At 42.3% G+C, this 25,464-nt stretch overlaps 1 protein-coding gene across 2 annotated transcripts in view; it reads right to left on the bottom strand.

Annotated features, from left to right (window-relative positions):
* LOC130291062 (relaxin receptor 1-like) overlaps window positions 1-25,464 on the bottom strand; it is a 434,221-nt gene that overhangs the window by 12,294 nt on the left and 396,463 nt on the right. For both annotated transcript variants that reach the window (XM_056539420.1, XM_056539421.1), the window contains 2 exons: window positions 14,132-14,361; window positions 8,741-9,151 (listed from right to left, as the gene is read on the bottom strand). In XM_056539420.1, the coding sequence (XP_056395395.1) occupies window positions 8,741-9,151; window positions 14,132-14,361 (641 nt within the window). The remainder of the gene's footprint in view (window positions 1-8,740; window positions 9,152-14,131; window positions 14,362-25,464) is intronic.

Raw genomic sequence — 25,464 nt, 5'->3', positions numbered from 1 at the left:
ACCCTGTGCAAACCCCTGGGGGGGGGGGGGGGCGGGTCCTGAGAACCCCCCCTATGTCTGCGATTGCCTCGAATTGCCGGTCAATTCAGACCGGCGATCTGCGGCAATTCCGGATAATACGGGTCTCCGGTGACCCGTAAAATAAGGGGGATCGGGGCTGTCCAAGACACCCATGATCCCCCTGAAGGGATAGGAGTGAGGTGGCAGTGGTGCCACCCCTCCTATCCCTGCTATTGGTCGGTCAGAAGCGACTGACCAATAGCAGATCGGGGGTGGGGGGTTACATTTCGGTTCCCCACTCTGCCCACCCACTGTAGTCCAGGAAGAGCAGGGGAACCATGATGTGAGGCAGAAGATGGCGATGAGGTGTGGCTCCCTGGTGCGCGATCCTACGGAAGCCGGTGAGTTGTTGCCTTGCAACATATGGAGGGCTACAGTTTGGAGATCACTATACATTGGTCTCTAAACTGTAGCTCTCCAGATGTTGCAAAACTACAACTCCCAGCATGCCCAAACAGCAGTTTGCTGTCGGGGCATCCTGGGATTTTTAGTTTTGCAACATCTCGAGGGCCACAGTTTGGAGATCACTGTGCAGTGGTCTCTAAACTGTGGCCCTTCAGATCTTGCAAAACTACAACTCCCAGCATTCATGAACAGCAAACGGCTTTCTCTGCATGCTGGGAGTTGTAGTTATGTACCTCTAACTTTTGTTTAACTACATCTCCCAGCATGCCCTTTGGTGATCAGTACATGCTGGGAGTTGTAGTTTTGCAACAGCTGGAGGCACACCGTTTGGAAAATACTAAGTTAGGTAATAAAACCTAACTGAAGGTTTTCCAACCAATGTGCCTCCAGCTGTTGCTGGAGGTCTGTTAATGCATGTTGGGAGTTGTAGTTTTGCAATAGCTGGAGGTTTGCCCCCCCATGTGAATGTACAGGGTACATTCACACAGGCGGGTTTACAGTGAGTTTCCTGCTTCAAATTTGAGCTGCTGCTAATTTTACACCCCAGCGCAAACTCGTAGCGAGAAACTCACCGTAAACCCCCGCCGTACCCTAAAAACACTACACTACACTAACCCATATAAAAGGGTAAAACACTACATATATACCCCCTTACACTGTCCCCCCCCCCCAATAAAAATGAAAAAACGTATCGTACGGCAGTGTTTCCAAAACAGAGCCTCCAGCTGTTGCAAAGCAACAACTCCCAGCATTTCCGGACAGCCACTGACTGTCCAGGCATGCTGGGAGTTTAGGAACAGCTGGAGGCACCCGGTTTGGGAATCACTGGCATAGAATACCCCTATGTCCACCCCTATGCAATCCCTAATTTAGTCCTCAAATGACCATGGCGCTGTCTCACTTCGGAGCCCTGTCGTATTTCAAGGAAACAGTTTAGGGCCATATAAGGTGTATTTCCGTACTTGGACCAATTGTGTTCCAAATTTTGTGGGGCTTTTTCTCCTTTTACCCCTTATGAAAATGAAAGGTTGAAATTTACATTAACATGCTGGTGTTGCCCCATACTTTTTATTTTCACAAGAGGTAAAAGGAAAAAAAGACCCCCAAAATTTGTAGCGCAATATCTCCTGAGTACGTAAATACCCCATATGTGGGCGTAACATGCTCTGCGGGCGCACAACAAGGCTCAGAAGTGAGAGCACACTATGTACATTTGAGGCTTAAATTGGTGATTTGCACAGGAGTGGCTGATTTTACAGCGGTTCTGACATAAATGAAAAAAAAAATATCCACGTGTGACCCCATATTGGAAACGACACCCCTCACAGAACATAACAAGGGGTATAGTGAGCCGTTACACCCCCACAGGTGTTTGATGAATTTTCGTTAAAGTTGGATGGGAAAATAGGAAAAAAAAATGTCACTAAAATGCTGGTGTTACCCTCAATATTTCATTTTCACAAGGGAAAATAGGAAAAAAAAATCCCCCCAAAATTTGTAACCCCATTCCTTCTGAGTAAGAACATACCCCATATGTGGATGTAAAGTACTCTGTGGGCGAACTACGATGCCCAGAAGAGAAGGAGCGCCATTGGGCTTTTGGAGAGAAAATTTGTCCGGAATTGAAGGCCATGTGTGTTTACAAAGGCCCCATAGTGCCAGAACAATGGACCCCCCCACATGTGACCCCATTTTGGAAACTACACCCCTCATGTAATGTAATAAGGGGTACAGTGAGCATTTAGGCCCCACAGGTGTCTGACTGATTTTTGGAACAGTGGTCCGTGAAAATGAAAAATTTTATTTTTCATTTGCACAACCCACTGTTCTGGCACCATGGGGTCTTTGTAAACACATATGGCCCCTGACTTCCATTCCAAACAAATTCTCTTTTCAAAAGATCAATGGTGCTCCATCTCTTCTGAGTATTATATTGTGCCAGTAGAGCAGTTGACGTCCACACATGGGTTATTTCCATACTCAGAAGAAATGTTGTTACAAATTTTGGGGGGCATTTTCCCCTATCACCCCTTATAAAAATGTAAAATTTTGGGAAAAAATTATTTTCATTTACACATCCGACTTTAACGAAAAGTCGTCAAACACCTGTTTGCTGTTCTGGCACAATAGGGGCTTTATAAATGTGACATGCCCCCCAAAAACCATTTCAGCAAAATTTGCTTTCCAGAAGCCAAATGTGACTCCTTCTCTTATGAGCATTGTAGTTCACACGCAGAGACACGTTTTATGTCCTAACATGGGGTATTTCCATACTCAGAAGAGATGGGGTTACAAATTTTGGGTGGCATTTTCTCCCATTACCCTTTGTAAAAATGGTAAATTTGGGGAAAAAAACTGCACTTTATTGAAAAAAAAATTCCTTTACACATCCATATTCAATGAAAATTCATCATACACCTGTGGGGTGTTAAGACTCACTGTACACCTTGTTATGTCCCTTGGGGGGTGTAGTTTCCAAAATAGTATGCCATTTTTTTTTTGCTGTTTTGGCACCATAGGGGCTTCCTAAATGCGACATGCCTGCTAAAAACCATTTCAGCAAAATTCACTCTCCAAAATCCCATTGTCGCTCCTTCCCTTATAAGCCTTGTAGTGCACCCACAGACCACTTTACATCTACATAAGATGAATTTCCTTTACAGATTTTGGGGGGCTTTTTCTCCTATTATCCCTTGTAAAAATGAAAAAACTGGGTCTACAAGAACATGCGAGGGTAAAAAATTAAGATTTAGAATTTTCTCCTTCACTTTGCTGTGATTCCTGTGAAACACCTAAAGGGTTAGAAAACTTTCTGAATGTCGTTTTGAATACTTTTCGGGGCATAGTTTCTATAATGGGGTAATTTATGGGGAATTTCTAATAAGAAAGCCCTTTAAATCCACTTCAAAACTGAACTGATCCATGAAAAATTCAGATTTTGAAAATTTCGTGAAAAATTTGAAAATTGCTGCTGAACTTTGAAGCCCTCTGATGTCTTCCAAAAGTAAAAACATGTCAACTTTATGATGCAAACATAAAGTAGACATATTTTATATGTGAATCAAAATAAAATTTATTTGGTATGTCTATTTTCCTACAAGCAGAGAGCTTTAAAGTTAGAAAAATGCTACATTTTCAAATTGTTCATGACATTTTGGAATTTTTCACCTAGAAATTATGCAAGTATTGACGAAAATTTACCACTATGTTAAAGTAGAATATGTCACGAAAAAACCTTCTTGGAATCAAATTCATAAGTAAAACCATCCATGAGTTACTATTGGTTAAAGTGACAATGGTCAGATGTGCAAAAAATGCTCTGGTACTTAAAGGGGTTATCCACCATAAGGTTATTTTAGTACGTACCTGGCAGGCAGTAATGGACATGCTTAGGAAGGATCTGCGCTTGTCTTGAGGATAAATGGCTGTGTCATGAGATTACCATAACACTGTGGTTAGCTTTTTGTAAACTTGTATTTCCTGTTTGACTTTTCTTTTTTTGACTACAAATCCCCCAATTCCATTTTCCTCCCTCCCACACATCAGCCACCCCACCCTTTGAAACATAAATGACCTGCATCCATCAAAAGACCTGTGGTTTTCAATCAGGGTGCCTACAGCTGTTGCATTAGTTGCAGATTGATCTCTCTCCCACCAAGCGATCCCTCCACCCATTGAAGCAGACAGGCTCCCTGTCATCAGCTGACTAGTGAGTCAGGCCTCGGCCACATTGCAAGCTGGGAAAAATCTGAGACAACAGTCATTTTGTATGCTGTTAAAAATAAATAATGGGGTGAAAATCACAGAAGATTTGTGAGAAAACCGTCTCACACAGGTACAGGCACTATATTATGAACCACACTAACTTTACAGCCCCTGTAGCAAAGTCAAATAAACAAAAATCCTGGAATACTCCTTTAAGGTGAAAATGGGCTTGGTCCTTAAGGGGTTAATGTTGTGTCCCTTTAACATGTTAAGGATCAAGGGCGTACCTGTACGTCCTGGGTCTTTTCCCTTTCTATAAGGTGGGGCTACGGCGTGGCCCGCGTCATAGCGGGTTGGGCCCAACCTTTAACAACGGCCGGGACCCATGGCTAGTAGTGCATGGCTCTGATCGCGGTGCCGCGCGCTATTAACCCTTTAGATGCAGCATTCAAAGTTAAAGTGAAACTAAACTACTCCCAGCTGTTGGGACCACCGCGGTGAAATCGCAGGATCCCAAACAGCTGTAGGACACGAGGAGGGTCCCCTTACCTACCTTCTGGTGTCCGATCGCCGAATGACTGCTCAGTGCCTGAGATCCAGGCATGAGCAGTCAAGCGGCAGAATTATCGATCAATGGTTTCCTATGAGAAACCATTGATCAATGTAAAAGATCAGTGTGTGTAGTTTTATAGGTCCCTATGGGAGCTATAACACTGCAAAAAAAAAGTAAAAAAAAAGTGAATAAAGATCATTTAACCTCTTCCCTAATAAAAGTTTGAATCACCCCCCTTTTCCCATTTAAAAAAAAAACAAAAAAACTGTGTAATTAAAAATAAAATATGTGGTATCGCCACATGCATAAATGTCCGAATAAAAAAAAAATATTGTTTATTAAACCGCATGGTCAATTGCGTAAGCGCAAAAAAATTCCACATTCCAAAATAGCGTATTTTTGGTCACTTTTCAAATGATGAAAAAATGAATAAAAAGCGATCAAAAAGTCTAATCAATACAAAAATGGTACTGCTAAAAACTTCAGATCACGGCGCAAAAACTGAGCCCTCATACTGGCCCGTACGCTGAAAATAAAAAAGTTATAGGGGTCAGAAGATGACAATTTTAAATGTATAAATTTTCCTGCATGTAGTTATGATTTTTTCCAGAAATATCAAAATCAAACCTATATAAGTAGGGTATCATTTTAATTGTATGGACCTACAGAATAAAGATAAGGTGTCATTTTTACCGAAAAATGTACTGCATAGAAACCGAAGGCCCCAAATTTACAAAATTTTATTTTTTTCTTCAATTTTGTTGCACAGTGATTTTTTTTTTTTTCTGTTTCGTTCTAGATTTTTGGGTAAAAGTATTGGTGGCGCAAAAAATAAGCCATCATATGGATTTTTAGGTGCAAAATTCAAAGAGGTATGAATTTTTAAAAGTAAGGAGGAAAAAATGAAAGTGCCAAAAATAGAAAAACCTGGTCCTTAAGGGGGTTAAAATAACTCAACACACAGCCATTAATGTGTAAACCTTGGCAACAAAAATGATAATGTCCAGATTGGGTCTAAAGTGTAAATTTTAGTGTGCCCACTATTATTTTCCAGTACTACCTTAAAGTTTTTTAGTTTTTTTTTTTAAATCAACCGGTGCCAGAAAATTAAATAGATTTGTAAATTACTTCTATTTCTCACTGCTGAATACTACAGAGGAAATTCTTTTCTTTTAGGAACACAGAGCTCTTTACTGACATCATGACCACAGTGCTCTCTGCTGACATCTCTGTCCATTTTAGGAACTGTTCAGAGCAGCATATGTTTCTTCTCTGGACAGCTCTTAAAATGGACAGAGGTGTTAGCAGAGAGCACTGTGGTCATGATGTCAGAAGAGAGCTCTGTGTTCCAAAAAGAAAATAATTTCCCCTGCAGTATTCAGCAGCTAATAAGTACTGGGAGTATTAAAAATTTTTAATAGGAGTAATTTACAAATCTGTTTAACTTTCTGGCACCAGTTGATTAAAAAAAAAAAAAAAAAGTTTTCCACCGGAGTACCCCTTTAAGCCTCTTGGCCATGAAGTTCACCACAAGAGTCCTCTTCCACTGGTCTATGACAATATTACAGAGCTGGTGGATGAAACCATTTGAGGATGCTCCACAGATACTCAATAGGGTTTAGGTCTGGAGACCTGCTTGGCCAGTCAATCACCTTTAGCCTCAGCTTCTTTAGCAAGGCAATAGTGGTCTTGGCGGTGTGTTTTGGGTTGTTATCATGTCTGAATACTGCCCTGCGGCCCAGTCAGTAAAGGGGAGGGGATCATGTTCCGCTTCAGTATGTCACAGTACATGTTGGCATTCATGGTTCCTGCATTGAACTGTAGCTCCTTAGTGCCAGCAGCACTTATGTAGCCCCAGACCATGACACTCCTACAACAATGCTTAAATATAGGCAAGACACACTTGCCTTTGCACTTCTCACCTGGTTGCTGCCACACTCACTTGACACCTAAACCAGATATTTATGCCCTTAGTCTGCTTGTCTCCACAAACTGTTTGCTGGCTTTCTTGTGCATCATCTTTAGAAAATGCTTTCTTCCGGGTTGATAGCCATGCAGACCAATTTGATGCAGTTTGCGGTGTATGATCTGTGCACTGACAGGCTGACCTCCCAAAACTTCCACCTCTGCAGTAATGCTGGCAGTACTCATACATCTTTTTCCCAAAGAAAACCTCTGAATGCACTCAACTATTTTGGTTGACCGTGGCCAGGGCCAGATTAAGGCTGCCTGGAAGACGGAGCACTTCATTATGATGCCCCCCCCCCGACAGCTCCGCCACATTCGGTGCAGTATAGTTCCCCCACAGACATACAGCCTTCAGCCATATACAGTGTGGTATGGGTGGAGGCTTTATGTCTGTTTACTGCCTCACTTCAGTGTTCTGACCACCGTTCCGGGGTCATGATCTACTGCTATGGCCTATGGGCCATAGCAGTAGATCCCGGGACCGGAGAGGAGCAGTGGTCGGAACACTGAAGATGACGTGCCGCTGGTGACTTGCCATGCGCGCGCTTCCTCCTCACTGCTCCACTTCGCTCTTCTACGGGCGCACGCACAGGATGTCAGTGACATCCCTGCGTGTGCTATCTCCCGGTGGCCCCTGCATTTTTAAAGTTAAGGCGGGGCTGCAGAGAGGTAACAGGGACATCCTTGTGTCCTGAAAAGATTTTTCGGGACACAGAGATGTCCCGGATGTGACAGTGGCCCCCTGCAGGCACAGGGCCCCGAGCAGGTGCTCCAGGAGCGCCAATGATGATCTGGCCCTGACTGTGCCAAGAACTGTTCTGAGTGGAACCTGTCCTGTTAAACCACTGTATGGTCTTACCCACCATGTTCCAGTTCAGTTAAGAGTCTTTGCAATCTTCTTATAGCCTTGGCCATCTTTATGTAGAGCAACGATTATTTTTTTTTATATCCTCAGAGAGTTCTTTGCCATGAGGTGTCATGTTAACACCTGCTCCCCATTCACACCTGAGTTTCAAATGGCTAGCTGGGCCAAATTTGGACTCACTTATGTGAGATACTCTAACAGCACTGTCCTTTCAGCTCCCATATTGGATAACATGCTCTATGGTGACGGGAACAACGTCACGCCTGCTGGGCCACTCCCCCTTCCTCTCTCACAGAGGGCAGCAAAATGAGTAACTAACAAGGGATTGAAAAAGGTAGGAAAAGGGGTTTAAAAAAAAAAAGTAGGATTAGAGTCCGGAATTAGAGACAGATAAGTTCATGATAGGTACTCTTTAAGCTTAATAAGCTCAATTGATGTTTGTACAGTTTGGAATTTGTAGCTCTGATTTCAAAGGTACCTGGTTTAGAGAGAATGCAGCCCATGCGCTGGTATATCCTGCTTTATATATTCAATCAGAACATCAGCAGTTAAATATGTAAGTTTATCAGTAGAGGGCGCTCACTCTATACAATGTTCACATTCATTTTTTCTGAAATCTGTGTCAGCACATTGCTTTAAGTTCTCTTTACATGATACTTTTTCTGTTGTAGCAGCTCCTCATATCCCCAAATAATAATAAAATATATATTAATCAACGTAACAAAATGTTTTTTCTTTTTAATCTATCAATTTATTTAATATAAGGTGATAACCTCATCTTATCCACCTTTCTCTATTCCACTTCTAAGACCTCCAGTTATGAGCTGTATGCCAAAAGGTTCACCCCCCCCCCCCCCCCTTCCAACCAATGCCTTCTGGGCCTTAATTGATGTAGAGCCATATAAGGACATGTGAGAATAAAAGTATAAGGAACAGAACATTTACTATTAATATTATAGAACAATTCAATTGGATATCACAATATTTAAGACTGGGAGATGGGTGGTTGCCTTTTTTTGTTAAAAGATATATTACAAGGTTTTTTACTCTTTATGTTTCAGGCTGTACAACTTAAAGGGAGCACACCTTTACAGCAATTCTAATGCAGGACTATAAACTACACAGATACATAGCACATAGCAAGCAGTTTTTCATATGCCATAAGCCAGTTTATTACATCTTACCTAGGAATATGCTGACAGAGTATGCCCGAGCTCCAGATTTTTCTGTACTATCTGACTGTAGTGGGAAGCAAACCCCATTTCTTCCATAGAAATTGCCAAATGTGTCATAGCTAAGGAAAGGAATTACAGTAATAATGAAGCCAATGATCCAAATGGTGATGAGTGTCCCTAAGGTTTGTGTGCGTCCTGCTCGGAAGTGACTGAATGGAAAGACTATGCACAGGTACTTCTCCAGTGTCACATATGTAAGCATGAGAACAGAGACTTCAGAGGACAACATGGCCAATGAGCCAACCAGTTTACACTGCGAGCTCTCCATCCAGACCTGGGCATGTTTGTTGTATTCTCCCTGAAACTTTATATCATATGCCCCTAGGCAGAAGAGGTAGAAGCCCATTAAGCAGTCTGCACCTGTAAAAAGGGAAGGAGGTTTTAGACATGAAATTGAGATTGTGCAACAAACAAAAAGTGGGGCAAAAAAGTATTTAATCAGCCACCAATTGTGCAAGTTCTCCTACTTAAAAAGATGAGAGAGCCCTGTAATTTTCATCATAGGTATACCTCAACTATGAGAGACATAATGAGAAGAAAAAATATCCATAAAATCACAGTCTGATTTTTAAAGAATTTATTTGCAAATTATGGTGGAAAATAAGTATTTGGTCAATAAAAAAAGTTCATCTCATTACTTTGTTATATACCCCTTGTTGGCAATGACAGAGGTCAAACGTTTTCTGTAAGTCTTCACAAGGTTTTCACACACTGATGCTGGCATTTTGGCCCATTCCTCCATGCAGATCTCCTCTAGAGCAGTGATGTTTTGGGGCTGTCGCTGGGCAACATGGACTTTCAAGCCCCTCCAAAGGTTTTCAATGGGGTTGAGATCTGGAGACTGGCTAGACCACTACAGGACCTTGAAATGCTTCTTATGAAGCCACTCCTTTGTTGCCCGGGTGGTGTTTTGGGGATCATTGTCATGCTAAAAGCCACGTTTCATCTTCAATGCTCTTGCTTTCACTCAAAATCTCACGATACATGGCCCCATTCATTCTTTCCTTTACATGGATCAGTTGTCCTGGTCCTTTAGCAGAAAAACAGCCCCAAAGCATGATGTTTCCACCCCCATGCTTCAAAGTAGGTATGGAGTTCTTTTGATGCAACTCAGCATTTTTTCTTCTCCAAACACGATGAGTTGAGTTTTTACCAAAAAGTTCTACTTTGATTTTATCTGACCATATGACATTCTCCCAATACTCTTCTGGATCATTCAAATGCTCTCTAGCAAACTTCAGACAGGCCCGGACATGTACTGGCTTAAGCAGGGGGACACGTCTAGCACTGCATGACTTGAGTCCCTGGTGGCGTAGTGTGTTACTGATGGTAGCCTTTGTTACTTTAGTCCCAGCTCACTAGGTCCCCTCATGTGGTTCTGGGATTTTTGCTTACATTTCTTGTGATCATTTTGACACCACGGGGTGAGATCTTGCGTGGAGCCCCAGATCTAGGGAGAATATCAGTCTTCTTGTATGTCTTCTATTTTCTAATAATTGCTCCCATAGTTGATTTCTTCAGACCAAGCTTCTTGCCTGTTGCAGATTCAGTATTCCCAGCCTGCTGCAGGTCTACAATTTTGTTTCTGGTGTCCTTTAACAGCTCTTTGGTTTTGGCCATAGTGGAGATTGGAGTGTGACTGATTGAGGTTGTGGACAGGTGTCTTTTATACTGATAACAAGTTCAAAAAGATGCCATTAATACAGGTAACGAGTGGAGGACAGAGGAGACTCTTAAAGAAGTTACAGGTCTGTGAGAGCCAGAAATTTGGCTTGTTTGTAGGTGACCAAATACTTCTTTTCTTATTTACAATTTACTTATTTACAAATAAATTCTTTAAAAATAAGACAATGTGATTTTATGGATTTTTTCTCTCATTATGTCTCTCATAGTTGAGGTATACCTATGATGAAAATTACAGGCCTCCCTCATCTTTTTAAGTGGGAGAACTTGCACATTTGGTGGCTGACTAAATACTTTTTTGCCCCACTGTATGTGAGCAGTTTGGGACATAAAAATGTAGCCACAATATTAAAAATGGATAAAGGGGCCATGTAATTGTAAAAATAATATATATTTATTTATTAATTTTGTAAAACTTTTTATCATTAATGTATATTAACTATGTGTAATTATTAATGATGATGTATAAACTGTGATTTATTTTAACTACTGTTAAAAAAAACTTTATTAGCTATATTTCCGTCATTATTTAGGTACTACTACTACTCCCAGCATGGAACAGACTCTGTTCCATGTTGGGAGCTGTAGTACTTGAAGTAATAGACAGATCACAGCGGGTGTCACTCCTGACACCCGTTGTGATTGTCCTTTATAATCGGGAGAAGCGGGCGGCACGCCACACCTCTCTGCTCCCCTGCCCTGTACTCTGGCGGTGATGTGAAGTTCATATTTGCAGGTGACACTCTGCAGCTCTTTGGTCCTCTGCTCTGAACTCTGGGCCGGCCAGTGATGTGAATGGAAATTCACATCACTGATTCATATTTGGCGCTGAGAGTTGTGATTGGCCTGCACCATCTGGCCAATCACAGCTCCCCACCAAATATGAAGTTCATAGCAGAGGACCGGAGAGCTGCAGAGCTCCTTCCACTTCTCCTGATTATAAAGGACGATCGCAACAGGTGTCAGGAGTGACACTCATTGTGATCTATCTCTTAGTGCCAGTACTACAGCTCCCAACTTGGAACAGAGTTTGTTCCATGCTGTGAGCAGTATTAGTACCTTAATAATGACGGAAATATAGCTAATAAAGTTCAACAGTAGTTAAAGGGGTACTTCGGTGAAAAACAATTTTTAAAATCAAGTTAAACAGATTTGTAAATTACTTCTGTTTGAAAATCTTCATCCTTCCAGTACTTACCAGCTGCTGTATACTTCAGAGAAAGTTCTTTTCTTTTTCAATTTTTTTTCTGTCTGACCACAGTTCTCTCTGCTGACACCTCTGTCCATGTCAGGAACTGTCCAGAAAAGGATAGGTTTGCTATGGGAATTTGTTACTACTCTAGACAGTTCCTGACATGGACAGAGGTGTCAGCAGAGAGCACTGGGGTCAGAATGAAAATAAATTCAAAAAAGAAAAGAACTTCCTGTTCCTAGAATAATGATTCTGAAACTTAAAGGGAATTTTTTTTTTCATATCAACTGGCTCCAGAAAGTTAAACATATTTGTAAATTACTTCTAATAAAAATCTTAATTCTTCCACTACTTATCAGCTGCTGTATGCTCCACAGGAAGTTGAATTCTTTTCTGTATGACCACAGTGCTCTCTACTGACACCTCTGTTCATGTTAGGAACTGTCCAGAGTAGAAGCAAATCCCCATAGCAAATCTCTCCTGCTCCGGACAGTTGCTGCCTGGTGGCAGCAGAAAGCACTGTTGTCAGACAGAAAAGAACAACACAACTTCCTGTGGAGCATACAGCAGCTGATAAGTACTGGAAAGATTATGATTTTTTAATAGAAGTAATTTACAAATATTTTAACCAGTTGATTTAAAAAACATTGTTTTCCATCAAAGTACCCCTTTAAGTTTCAAAATCATTATTCTAGTTAATTCTGTGGATCCACAGCAAAATCTGCACCTATGGATTTTTAGCACTTTACTTCTTTTAAACTTAAAGGAAAACTGTCAGTGAACTCCTCGCGCACTAACCAGAGGTACTGGCTGGTAGTGCGGGGGACGCTGATCAATATGCTGCCTACCATGTGGGATACGCCCCGCTGTTCACCCATTATCTTCATTCTTGTGGATATGCAAATGAGCTGCTAACTGGCACGGGCAGGGTTACAAGGCTCCTTCTGGCGTCAGTGCCGCTCGTCTGCCGCACTGCCTTCCTTATGAGTATTCATCCCCTCCCTCCTCAGTGGAGTCCAGTACAGAATGGAGGAACAGTCGGAGGAAGGGGATGAATATTCATAAGCTGGGCAGCGCTGTGGACAAGCGGCGCTGAAGTCAGGGTGCCAGAAGGATCCTTGTAACTCCGCCCACGGCAGTTAGAAGCTCATTTGCATATCCAGAAGAATGAAGATAACGGGCGAACTGTGTGGCGGATCCTGGCATGGTAGGCAGCATATTGATCAGGATCCCCAACTCTACCAGCCAGTACCTCTGGTTAGTGCGGGTGGAGTTTACTAACAGTTTTCCTTTAATTTCAATTTTTCATCTAAAAATCCTGCATCTACAAATAGGCACCAAATTTGCATGATTTGGTGTTGACTTGCCACTACGTATTTACACGCGCACATGCGGCATATTTTCCCCTGAGGAAAATCTACAACATTTCCATTGTTTGTTAAGGCACTCTTACAGTGCATTGTGTTTTAAGTGCTATCATATTACACCCTGTGAGAGGAAGCCCCTGGCTGTCATGATAGCGGCTTGGCACCTTACACTATGTTGCAGAAGGGCCGATCGGGTTACTGGGGAAGCAGGGAGAAGGCGGGGCCCAGGCTCTTTACATGACACTGTGCTCAGCATATCACTTACTGAGGCGGGACATCTGACCGGCGATACACTGACCACAGTGTGACGATCCGTGCACAGCTGTAGCGGAGGAAGGTGAGTTAATATTTGTTTTTGTTTTGTTTTTTGCAGCCTGGGCACAACGGAATGAAGATACTTTTGACTAGACTACCCCTTTAATTAAATTTTATTGTGTTTTTGTATGTTTATATTTTTACTATGTCACTGTACTATTATCATTTTATTTTCATTTATTTATTAGTGTTTTGTATTTTGTTAGTTTTTTTCCCTTGAATTGACATATCTGTGGAGGTTATACTGGGGCTATTTAGGGCTTATACTTCCTTTGCTTCATATGCCTGATAAAGCAGTGATTTAATGCAGTGAAATGTGTTGCATGATGGGAAATAAACCTGAACTTGATTGATTACTAAAATCAGCACCGTGTTCTAACCTGCTATTCTTTGATGGAATTTGTGTCATTGAATTATGGGCAGCACTGGGGGATAGCCCTGAAGCTCCCATTGACTTCAGTGCTGACATCACACTTCTTTTCATGGTATTTTCCCCACTCCTGTAAAAGTCAGAGGGAACAGGGTTTTTGGCCTTGAACACCACGCTGTTCTGGATGTGAAAATTGGCCCATTTCCCATGTCCACAACAGCACTTTTATGCCCCAGTAAATGTACCATTTGTACAGTTTTATAAAGAAGAGTGCGTTCATAGTCTGAAAACATCTAGAGTGAATATGATGGTCAATTTACCACATTTTGTCTTTTCAACAATTCAAATTATTTGATGTAAATGGGTAACAATATGCTTGATGTTGATTCTTGAATATGTAGGTGAGAACTTACAGCAGAGAGACTTGATAGACATGGTATGCTGGCAGTTTTCAGTGCCTATAAATGACCTCATGCAGATCACAAACAGGTTCCCAAAGCAGGTGACACAGGCCATCACCCAGACGAAGACCCGCAGCAAGATATTGGCCAACATATTCTCGAAGGAAGAGATGCCGTCAGTATTGGGCTTGCAGCTGCGCACATGAGGAGCGTGGCTACAGTATTGGAACTTTTTGAAATATCTGCAGAAATATTAGACAATATTAAAGCACTAATATAATCTATTACATTTCCTGTAGTGTCTCTATAGTCTTGTTGTCGTCATCTGTAGAAACCCAGACACCAGACACATACAGTATGGATTTTATGTTCCAGTACATGAAAGCCACTCCATTTTTCCAAGCAAACATGTCAGTTACAAGGACTGCTTTATATAAGATCACAGCATTCAGTGCCTTTGATGTGTTTTGGTGTCATGTTTAGAAACATACAGCCAGAAAGTAGCTTTGATATATATTTCACCTTCTAACCATGTAGTTTTTAGGGACAGGGCTGTCTTTAATGTGGGGCAAAAGGGGCAGCTGCCCTGGACCCTGTCATTCCTTGGGGGCACAAAGCAGCTAGCCCTCTAGCTCCACGCTAAATCAGCGAGCTGCACTTTGCTGGCCTTTTTCTTTTTTTTGCCGCCGTGGTCTAGGCAGGGCTGGACCGTGGCTCACTGTTGTAAAGTGGACACGGCGCAGCCCGAACTGCTTAATAGTCAGCAAAAAAGTAGAAAAAGTCTGCTCACCTATCCATACTCTTTGTGGCTGCCATGATTCCTAATTAGTATAGGTGATGCCGGGGCATTGCTGCCACAGACAAGAAATGTAGAGGAAAAGGAAAATCCTCACTAGGAGCGATGGTCCCCCAGCACTTCCAGACACAAAAATATGTATGAAACATGAACTTTTATTCCATCCTTGTTAAAAAAATTGAGGTGCAAAGATAGATAAGAACAAAGACAGATGCGTTTTGGCTATGTAGCCTTTTTCAAGGTCTGCCTAAACACATACAAAATGCTGAATAAATGTACTAGTAAATGTAGAACGAGGAGTGCAATTGTGCACATCACTTCCTGTATTATACCTATAATAGACTTTGCGCTCACCCCTGGCCAACAAATGATATCACAAATTCAGGGGCCATATAATATACAGATAATTGTAAATATACATAACCCATATAAAGATACAAATTACAGTATACTATCAAAAAGCCATGATTAATAAAATAACATTATGTCTAACCTCTGGTTGAGTCCCTCAGGTACTCGTGTCGCCATCTTCATAATCCAATATGCTTCTCTAGAACATAATTTACGTGTTCTATCCCCGCCCCTCAGGGATTTAGTAACATATTCTTTCAGCATAACCTTCATTTGGGTAACTTTACCATCATGCACATCCCAGAAGTGCAGAGTGTTCTGAGATTTTTTGTTTTAATCTATGTACTGTTGAACCTATATATATATATATATATGTACCGTTACCCTCCAAGCAAGATATGCAATATATAACATGGTATGTCTCACAAGAAATATAAGTTTTAATAGGAAAAACACAATTATTAGTTGCTGACACCACTTGTTGGGTTTTGACAACGTGTCTTACCACAGGGTGTGCTACCAACATATTTCAGCCAGCTTGTTTTGCCCCGTGATTTATGTTGACCTAAATAGCTGGGTGAAATCCTGTTGCCAATGGTGATATTCTTTTTCGCCACACATCGGCAACATGATTTCAGAATTTCTCCCAAGTAGGGATCCTTTTTGAGAATGGGCAAATTTTCAATAATGATGTTTTTGTTAAATTGATTTGAAAATACTTTAGAAAAAATAATGGGGTTATTTCTTATAAAGTCCTTTGGGGAGATTTATCATTGTGTTCTATTCTTGTTTTTGGTCTAAATCTGCGATCTTTGTTTATTTTCGTGCAAATTGCGGTGCTTTTTTGCGTTTTTTTAAACGTCATTTTGACCTTTTGGTGTTGCTAGACCAGTTTTTAAAGTGACGGATGCAGTGGTAACGCATTTATTATCTGCGCATTTTAAATTTTGTCGCAAAATTCCCGCAAATGGTGCTAAAAAATCCGCAACTCTAGACCGCCTCCTGACCAGGTCAAAAAAAAATCACTACTCTTGTCTGTTTGCCAAAAATCTATAAACATTAGCCAAATTGAAAGAGAGGGAGATAGAGACTTTAGCGATCAAAAAAATAAATGATGGAGATACCTTTTTTGCTAAAATTTCATAGGGTACCATTAAAAAAATAATAATAAAAAAATACAGTAGTGATAGAAAAAAATGTCTTTAACGAAATGTATCTTTTTAATAACGAAATTTTTATTATTTTTTAAGCAGGGATCAATTTCTGTGGCCGGGCAGGGCACAAAAAATTTAGCCGACAATAAAAAATATATAGTGTGTGTATGTTTTTCACTTTTTTTCTATATTTTTTATTTTTTTTTAGGTAGTCAGCATAGAACACACTGTTCCGTGATGGGAGTAGTAGTTCCTGTACTAATTGACAGATCGCCCGAGTCCCTTGAAATCCTCCTGTATAATGTATAGATGCGGCCGGCCGCTCTTCTATGGTCCCCTGCACTGCCGTATATATACACCTATTCATATTTCCCGCAGAGCTGTGACTGGCCAGATGGTTCCAGATGGGAAATATGAATAGGTGCATATATACCGCAGTACAGGGGACCAGGGGCGTTGCTAGGTCTCCAAAAGATCCGGGGCATGGGCCATGGGCGTGGCTGAGGGTGGAGCCACAAAAAGGAGGGGCCAAGGGGCGGGGCCACTTAATGTCGCATGACTATAAAAAAATGTTGTTCCTTGCATTGGGGTTTGAGGTAGGGGTAAGTCTTATTGGCTGTCAGCTGATGTTACTTCAGGACAGGGAACTCAAGTGCAAATGAGGAGCATTATAGCCATAGCATGGATTATTAGGTGAGACCACTCTATGTTCTAAGCTGAGGTGGGGTTCAGGTGACAGCAGCAGTAGCAGGGGTTCAAGTTTTTAACAGGTTCCCTACTTGGAGTGAAGTGATGGATGCTTGTGCTGTAGAGCGCTGTGGAAAATTACTTCAACTATAATAATCAAATATACCAATTTTTACCATTTAAAACTACAGCTCCCAGTATGACCTTAAGTATGTGGTGAGGTTATGATGGGAGTTGTTTCATAACTGCAGAACTACTGCTCTAATGGGACAGTCAGGCAGCATACACAATGATATCAGTGACTACAGGTGACATCTTCTCTATAGTTTTCCCTTATCTAATTCAGATGTACATACCACCAAGCCCAGATGACTCCTCACTATTTCAGCGCATTCTGATCCTTTATATGAAAACAATAATTATTATTATACTGCCAAACACTGTATCCTTTGAATATAATACTGGCACACACCATCTGAATATAATTCTGACACACTGTACACACACTGAAAATACTAGAACACACTGTACCCTCTGTATATAATACTGCCACACACCATACCATCTGAATATAATACTACTACACACTGTGCCCTCTGAATATAAAACTACCACATACTGCACTCTCAGTATTATAGTCAGAGAGTGCAGTATGTGGTAGTATTATATTCAACCACCTACTGCGCTCTATGAATATAATACTGCCACATACTGCACTCTCTGAATATAACCTTGCCGTGCATCCTCTAAATTCAATACCGTAATGTATTGTGGCCCATAAAAACCAAACTAGCATTCCAGAGGTATAGTGTATATATAAAGAATTTCTGGGGTAAACACTCGGACCCCCCCCCCCCCCTCCCACATAATAATAATAATGCCCTCTGTCCTGTGCCCCTAACATATAATGCCACCTGTGCTGTGCCCCTCAGATATAATGCCCCCTGCCCTGCCCCCTCACATATAATGCACCCTGTCCTGCCCCCTCACATATAATTCCCCCTGTCCTGCCCCTCAGGGTGCATTATATGTGAGGGGCACAGGACATGGGGCATTTTATGTGAAGGGCACAGGATGGGGTATTATATGTGTGGGGCACAGCACAGGGGGCAGTACATATATGAGTGGCACATGTCAGGAGGCCTTATATGTGAGGGGAAAATAACAGGGGGGCATTATAGGTGAAGAGCAAATGTCAGGGGGCCATTATATGTGAGGGGCACATGACAAGGAGCCATAATATGTGAGGGGCAGATAACAGGGTGGTATTATATGTGAGGGGTACATGACAGGAGGCATTATAAGTGAGGGGCAAATGTGAAGGGGGCATTATATGTAGGGGGCACATGACAGGGGAGCCACCCTGTCATGTGCCCGCCACATATAATGCCCCCTTGACATTTGCCCCTCACTTAAAATGGCCCCTGTCATGTGCCCCTCACATATAATGGCCCCCTGACATCTGCCCCTGACATCTGCCCCTGACTTACACATAAAAGGGCACATTATAAGTAGGGATTGACCGATTATCGGTTTGGGCGATATTATCGGCCTATAATCACGATTTTGGGCACTATCGGTATCGGCAATTACCTTGCCGATAAGCTGATAATGCAACGCCCCCCCCCGAGCCACCGCACCGCGTCACACCCCCCACCGCACCGGCCCGGCCCCATTGCCTCCCCCATCCCTGGTTTTATAATTACCTGTTCCCGGGGCCCGGGGTCCACGCTACTTCTGGCTCCTGCTGCAGGACGCGTTACACTGTGCGCAATGAAGAGTGACGTTACGCGACGTGACGTCACCGTCAGTGCGCACAGTGACCACTCAGGAGGACGCCACTGAAGCCAGATGTAGAGTGGGCCCCGGGAACAGGTAATTATAAAACCGGGGATGGGGGAGGCAATGGGGCCGGGGAGGTGCGGTGGGGGGTGTGGCGCGGTGTGGTGGAGCGTTAGGGGGCGCGGAGCTATGCAGCGGTGGGGGGAGCGGTGGCGGTGATAGGACTCAGGACCCCCGGACAGGCAGGGGGAGAGAAGCGGGTGGCAGCGGCGGTCTATGGCACCGCAAAAGCCACTGCAGTTCATTGATTTAAAGCGCTTACCTTAAATCAATGATCTGCAGCGGTGTCGCGGGGGGATAGATAGCCGATAACTTATACCAGAGTATCGGTATAAGTTATCGGCTATCGGCCCTAACCTCCACCGATTATCGGTATCGGCCCTAAAAAAAACTATATCGGTCGATCCCTAATTATAAGTCAGGGGCACATAATAGGGGGTCATTATATGTGGCAGGCACATGACCCCTAACATATAATACCCCCCTGTCATCTGCCCCTCATATATAATGGCCCTTTGTCATGTGCCACATCATATATAAGGGCCCCTGACATTTGCCCCCAGGGGCGGTTGCATGGGGGCAGATACACATAAAAGGGCCCTCATATATGATGTGGCACATGACAAAGGGCCATTATATATGAGGGGCAGATGACAGGGGGGTATTATATGTTAGGGGTCATGTGCCTGCCACATATAATGACCGCCTGTTATGTGCCCCTCACTTATAATGTGCCCCCCCCCATTTTAATAATTCCCCTGTACCATATAGCACTCCAGCTCTGTCTGGCTCTGCAGCTTTCCCCTCCGCAGCGTCACCCTTCTCACACGCTGTTCCATTCTTGTAGAGTGTGAGCTGCGGGGACGTGATCTCCAGGAGCCGACGCGATGATTTGACGTCATCGCGCCTGCAGTGGATGGTGTCCCCGTGGCGCTCACTTTGCAAAAATGGAACGACGTGCGAGAAGGGTGAGGGATTGGTGGAGCGGGAGCTGTCCCACTCCCCCATGCTATAGTGCGGGGGGAAGGGGTTTGGGGGGAATTTTCAGGCCGATCCACCACTGCTTGTGTCCCTGATAACAGACGTGCCTGCGCACTGTGGCATGCACGTCTTTTACCAGCAGCCCCCGGTCTGTTAAAGGGCCACCCCTACGGTACTGTAATCAATAAAGCAGGTGTCCCACCGGCGCACTGCCACTGGCAAACAGCAGCCTGGTTGCGCGGCTACTGTTTGCCAGCACAGACACAGCAGGGAGTTCATACATTCGGGCAGGGGCGGACACAGACAGCATAGGGCCCCTGTGCAAAGAACCTGCCTGCCCCCCCCCCCCCATACATCAATTGTTCAGGTAGGAGATAAATATGAGATATGAGATAGATAAATAGATATGAGATAGATAGATATGAGATAGATAGATATGAGATAGATATGAGATAGATATGAGATAGATAGATAGATAGATATGAGATAGATATGAGATAGATAGATAGATAGATAGATAGATATGAGATAGATATGAGATAGATAGATATGAGATAGATAGATATGAGATAGATATGAGATAGATAGATATGAGATAGATAGATATGCGATAGATAGATATATAATAGAAGGAGAGCAGCACCGTAAAAAAACAAGGATCGGTGCACGCAGAGTCCAGACCCGGGTTAGGGATCCATATGTAAGCAGAAATTGGAAATATCCGCAGCACACTAAGTAGTAAAATCAAAACAAGTTTTATTCCATCACAGTGAGGGTGTCCAGAACAACGTTTCAACCAGCTCCCTGGTCTTTTTCAAGCTCAGTATACAATGTGCACAACATACAATTTATAAGGGTACTCATCAAGTACCAAGATAAGTGTCAATAAATGCATAACATCAAATACAATGTGAAAAAAAATCACTCATTAAAAAATAATCGAATACATCATACCAAAATAGTGAAAATATACAAATCAATCCATAGTTAAGATATTGGTGCACACAGCACAGTTTTAATGTACACTTTTGAATTAACTATGGATTGATTTGTATATTTTCACTATTTTGGTATGATGTATTCGATTATTTTTTAATGAGTGATTTTTTTTCACATTGTATTTGATGTTATGCATTTATTGACACTTATCTTGGTACTTGATGAGTACCCTTATAAATTGTATGTTGTGCACATTGTATACTGAGCTTGAAAAAGACCAGGGAGCTGGTTGAAACGTTGTTCTGAACACCCTCACTGTGATGGAATAAAACTTGTTTGGATTTTACTACTTAGTGTGCTGCGGATATTTGAAATTTATTTTAGATAGATAGATAGATATGAGATAGATAGATATGAGATAGATAGATATAAAATAGATAGATAGATAGATATGATATAGATATGAGATAGATAGATAGATAGATAGATATTAGATAGATATGAGATAGATATTAGATAGATATGAGATAGATATTAGATATGAGATATATATGAGATATTAAACCACACTTTGATTTGAACACTATTTGGTGTGCTGCCTAATACCTACTTTGGATAGATAGAAAGATAGATAGATATGAGATAGATAGACAGATAGATATGAGATAGATATGAGATAGATAGATAGATATGAGATGGATGGATGGATAGATAGATGTGAGATAGATAGATAGATAGATATGAGATAGTCAGATAGATATGAGATGGATATGAGATAGATAGATAGATGTGAGATAGATAGATAGATAGATAGATAGAAAGATATTAGATGGATAGATAGATGATAGATAGAGAGAGATAGATATAAGATAGATACAGTAGATAGATAGATAGATAGATAGGACATGGATATCTTTTTACCAACCAGGGTGCCTCCAGATGTTGCAAAACTAAAAAACTACAACTCCTTGGCCTTTGGCTGTTGAGGTATGCTGGGAGTTGTAGTTTTGCAACAGCTGGAGGCACCCTGTGGGATGGATAGATCGATAGGTAGATAGATAGTGTTTTCCAACCAGGGTGTCTCCAGCTGTTGCAAAACTACAACTCCCAGCATGCCTGGACTGTAGTTTTGCAACAGCTGAAGACACCATGGTAGGAAAACACTGATCTATGCCCAGTCAATCTATCTATCTCAGTGTTTACCAACCAGTGTGCCTCCAGCTGTTGCAAAACTACAACTCCCAGCATGCCTGGACAGTCTTTAGCTGTCCGGAAGTTGTAGTTTTGCAACAGCTGGAGGCTCCCTGGTTGGGAAACACTGCCTTAATGGATTAATGATAAATAAACAAGCAGTGTGTCCACATGTTGTGGCCCCAGTGGGGTCCACAGGTCACTACCCCCCAGCCCCAGGTTATACTGCTAGTGAGGAGAGAGGCAGGACAGGGGACATAACTTACCCTCACAGCCGCTGTGCTCCTGGGAGGCCTGTCAGCTCTCGGCCTCCGTCCTCTTCCTGTGCTGGGGGCGGAGCCATGTATCAGATACCTTCATCCCTGCGCTACTGCCTGTCTCCCTAATGATACCGGAGAGCAGGAGCAGCGCAGGGATTGTAAAAAAAAATAGCGCTTGTCTGAGTGGGGATCGGGACAACTGTACTGGATCCTCACCAGCTGCACCTCTCTCTCAAGGGGGCCCTTGGCCAGTGCCTGAGGGCCCATGTGTAGTGGCGAGCCCCTGTGCAGCTGAACATGCTGCACATGTGATTTGTCCGCCCCTGCATTCGGGGCACCAGCGGTTCACATTCGGGGCAGGTGCCCCGAAAGTTTTAACGTAGTGACGCTCCTGCAGGGGACCATAGAAGAGCGGCCGGCCGTATCTATACATTATACAGAAGGATCACAGTGGGTGTCCGGAGTGACATTCGCTGTGATCTTTCCTTAACTGCAGTTACTACCACTCCCAACATGGAGCACACTCGGCTCCATGCTGGGAGCTGTAGTTTATAGACAGATCGCAACAGGTGTCAGAAGTTACACTCGCTGCGATCTGTCTATTAATGCAGGTACTATAGCACCCAGCATGGAGCAGAGTGTGCTCCATGTTGGGAGTAGTAGTACCTGCAGGTAAGAACAGATCACAGCTGGTATCACTCCTGACATCCGCTGTGATCATCCTTTCTATTGCAGAGATGTGGAGCAGCTCTATACAGCGCTCGCATCTCTGCTCTGTACTCCGACTGGCCACTCACTCATTCATATTTCCCTCAGGGCTGTGATTGGCTGCAACCATCTGGCCACTCCCCACTCTGGGTGGAAAATATGAATGAGTGATGTGAATTTCTATTCTTATCACTGGCCGGAGTATAGTGCAGAGATGCGGAGCGCTGTATAGAGCCACTCTGCATCTCTGCTATATTATGGACAATTGCATCAGGTGTCACTGCACCAGGGGTGACCTGTCTATTAGCACAGGTACTACTACACCCATCATGGAACAGTCTGCTCCATGCTGGGAGTAGTAGTACTACAAAAAAATGTAAAAAATAGAGAAAAAAAAACACAAACTTCATTAAAAATTTATTAAAATTTCATGATAATAAAAATTTAGTTTAATACATTTTTTGCCATCCCTACTGCATCCTTTTTTTCCCCTAAAAATGCTATTTCCACTCAACTGCAAAAATGGCAGGAAAAAATTGCAGGAAATTGCACTGGCGTTTTTTTCTGGCGTTCAAGTGATCTGAAAGTCGTGTAGAAAATTATCTAGGTGTAGATCTGCACAAAATGTATCATGGTCACTGCAACAATATGATACATTTTGGAGCAGCACTGCCAAAAAAAAAACGCTTCTAGACAAACCACAAAAAACAACTAGCCAAGACCATTATTGATAAATAACCCCACTTGTGTCCAGAAATGTTTTTTTTTTTTTGCCTCCCAGGTACAGATATTCCGACCTGGGTTTTGCTCCGGCAATATTTTCTGCCCTAGTGATAATGTTATGCTTATATCCCCTATTCTCAAGTCTTTCCCCAATAACTTTACACTTGTGGTGATACAATTCTTTGGTGGAACAAGCTCTACATGCTCTAATGTATCTAACTTTTGATAGTATGTGGTTCATGACTATTTGCAGCATGTAGCAAAGAGTTGCCAGAAATGGGCTTTCTGTATGAAAAAATGTATATCCAGAAAGACAACTTCTGTACTATATTTTAAAGTATAATTTAAAGTAAACCAGAGATTGTCATTATAATTATTGAGATACTGTTGTAATTGAGACATGACCTGCTGTTCTATGGACACCACCAGTATGTCATCTATATAGTGACCATACCAGGTGATGTGGCGGAGGAAGGGTTTATCAAAGGTATAGATGTATCTTTCCTCCCACCACGACATGTATAGGTTGGCGAATGAGGGTGAAAATTTGGCCCTTTTGAGATGATGTTCCAAGGCAAAAATGACTCTATCATGGGGTATGACACTATAGAGTGAGGTGACATCACAGGAAATCCAGGCCACGCCAGGGTTCCATTCCAATTTCTGGAGAGCTGTCAATAAATCCTTGGTATTCCTGATATAGCCTGGAGTCCTGGTGACCAGAGGCTGAAGAAGATTATCCAGCCACATGGACAAGCACTCACACGCCAACCCTATGCCAGAGACTATCGGGTGTAAGGGTGGAGGAAAAAAACCCTTGTGAGTCTTTGCCACATACAAATAATCCCATACTTTCTTATCAAAAATGCCCAGACACACGCCATCTTGTAAAATCTTGGACAATTTTTCCTGCACTCGGGATGTTGGATTACAGTCTAAGACTTGGTACGTGCTGGTATCTCTGAACATTTTCCAAACTTCCAAACCGTACAATTCTTTCTACAAAATCACCACCGAGTTGCTCTTATCAGACATGCGAACTATAATGTCATCTTATTTCTCAAGTTCTTTAATAGCTTTGCGGTCTCGTGTGGTGATATTGGAGTGAGAATGGGGTGCAATTTTGATGTAGTGTTCCAATGCGCTTTCGATTCTATGTTGAAAGGCATCCATACAGGGTGCCCTAGAATTAACTGGGTAAAATAATTCATTGGTAATTTTCATTCTATCTTTAGTGGATGTGATGTTACCTGACATCGTACGCGAAAATTGTAAATCATGCATTTCAGAGACATTTATTTGGTCTCTGAATGAAAAATGTAATGGTACTCCGGCACTGTCCAAAGGGTTAAGATTTGGCAACTCATAATTGTGTGTCTCTGTAGGCATATCTGTATTGAGAAAATGTATTTTCACTGTCAAAGTACGTATGAAATGATTATCGTCCCACAGAGTCTGGTAAACATCAAAGTCTGTGCTGGGTACAACATTTATACCCTTGCTGAGTATTCTTTCTTGATCCCAAGAAATGATTTTCGCCGACATATTCAATACAGTGAATTGATTACAGTCCATTATTTGTGCTTCTTGTTGCGAGTGTAATATCTGTTATAACTTGCATTTCCATCTTTGGAACCTCCTGCCTGCTCGTCTAGTTCTTATATCACCAGGAGTGTAAAGTTATTAGGGAAAGACTTGAGAATAGGGAATATA

Source organism: Hyla sarda, chromosome 9, assembly GCF_029499605.1.
Source record: "Hyla sarda isolate aHylSar1 chromosome 9, aHylSar1.hap1, whole genome shotgun sequence".
Classification (NCBI taxonomy): domain Eukaryota; kingdom Metazoa; phylum Chordata; class Amphibia; order Anura; family Hylidae; genus Hyla; species Hyla sarda.
The sequence above is the reverse complement of the archived record's forward strand: the minus strand, read 5'-3'. Positions and strand labels throughout refer to the sequence as shown.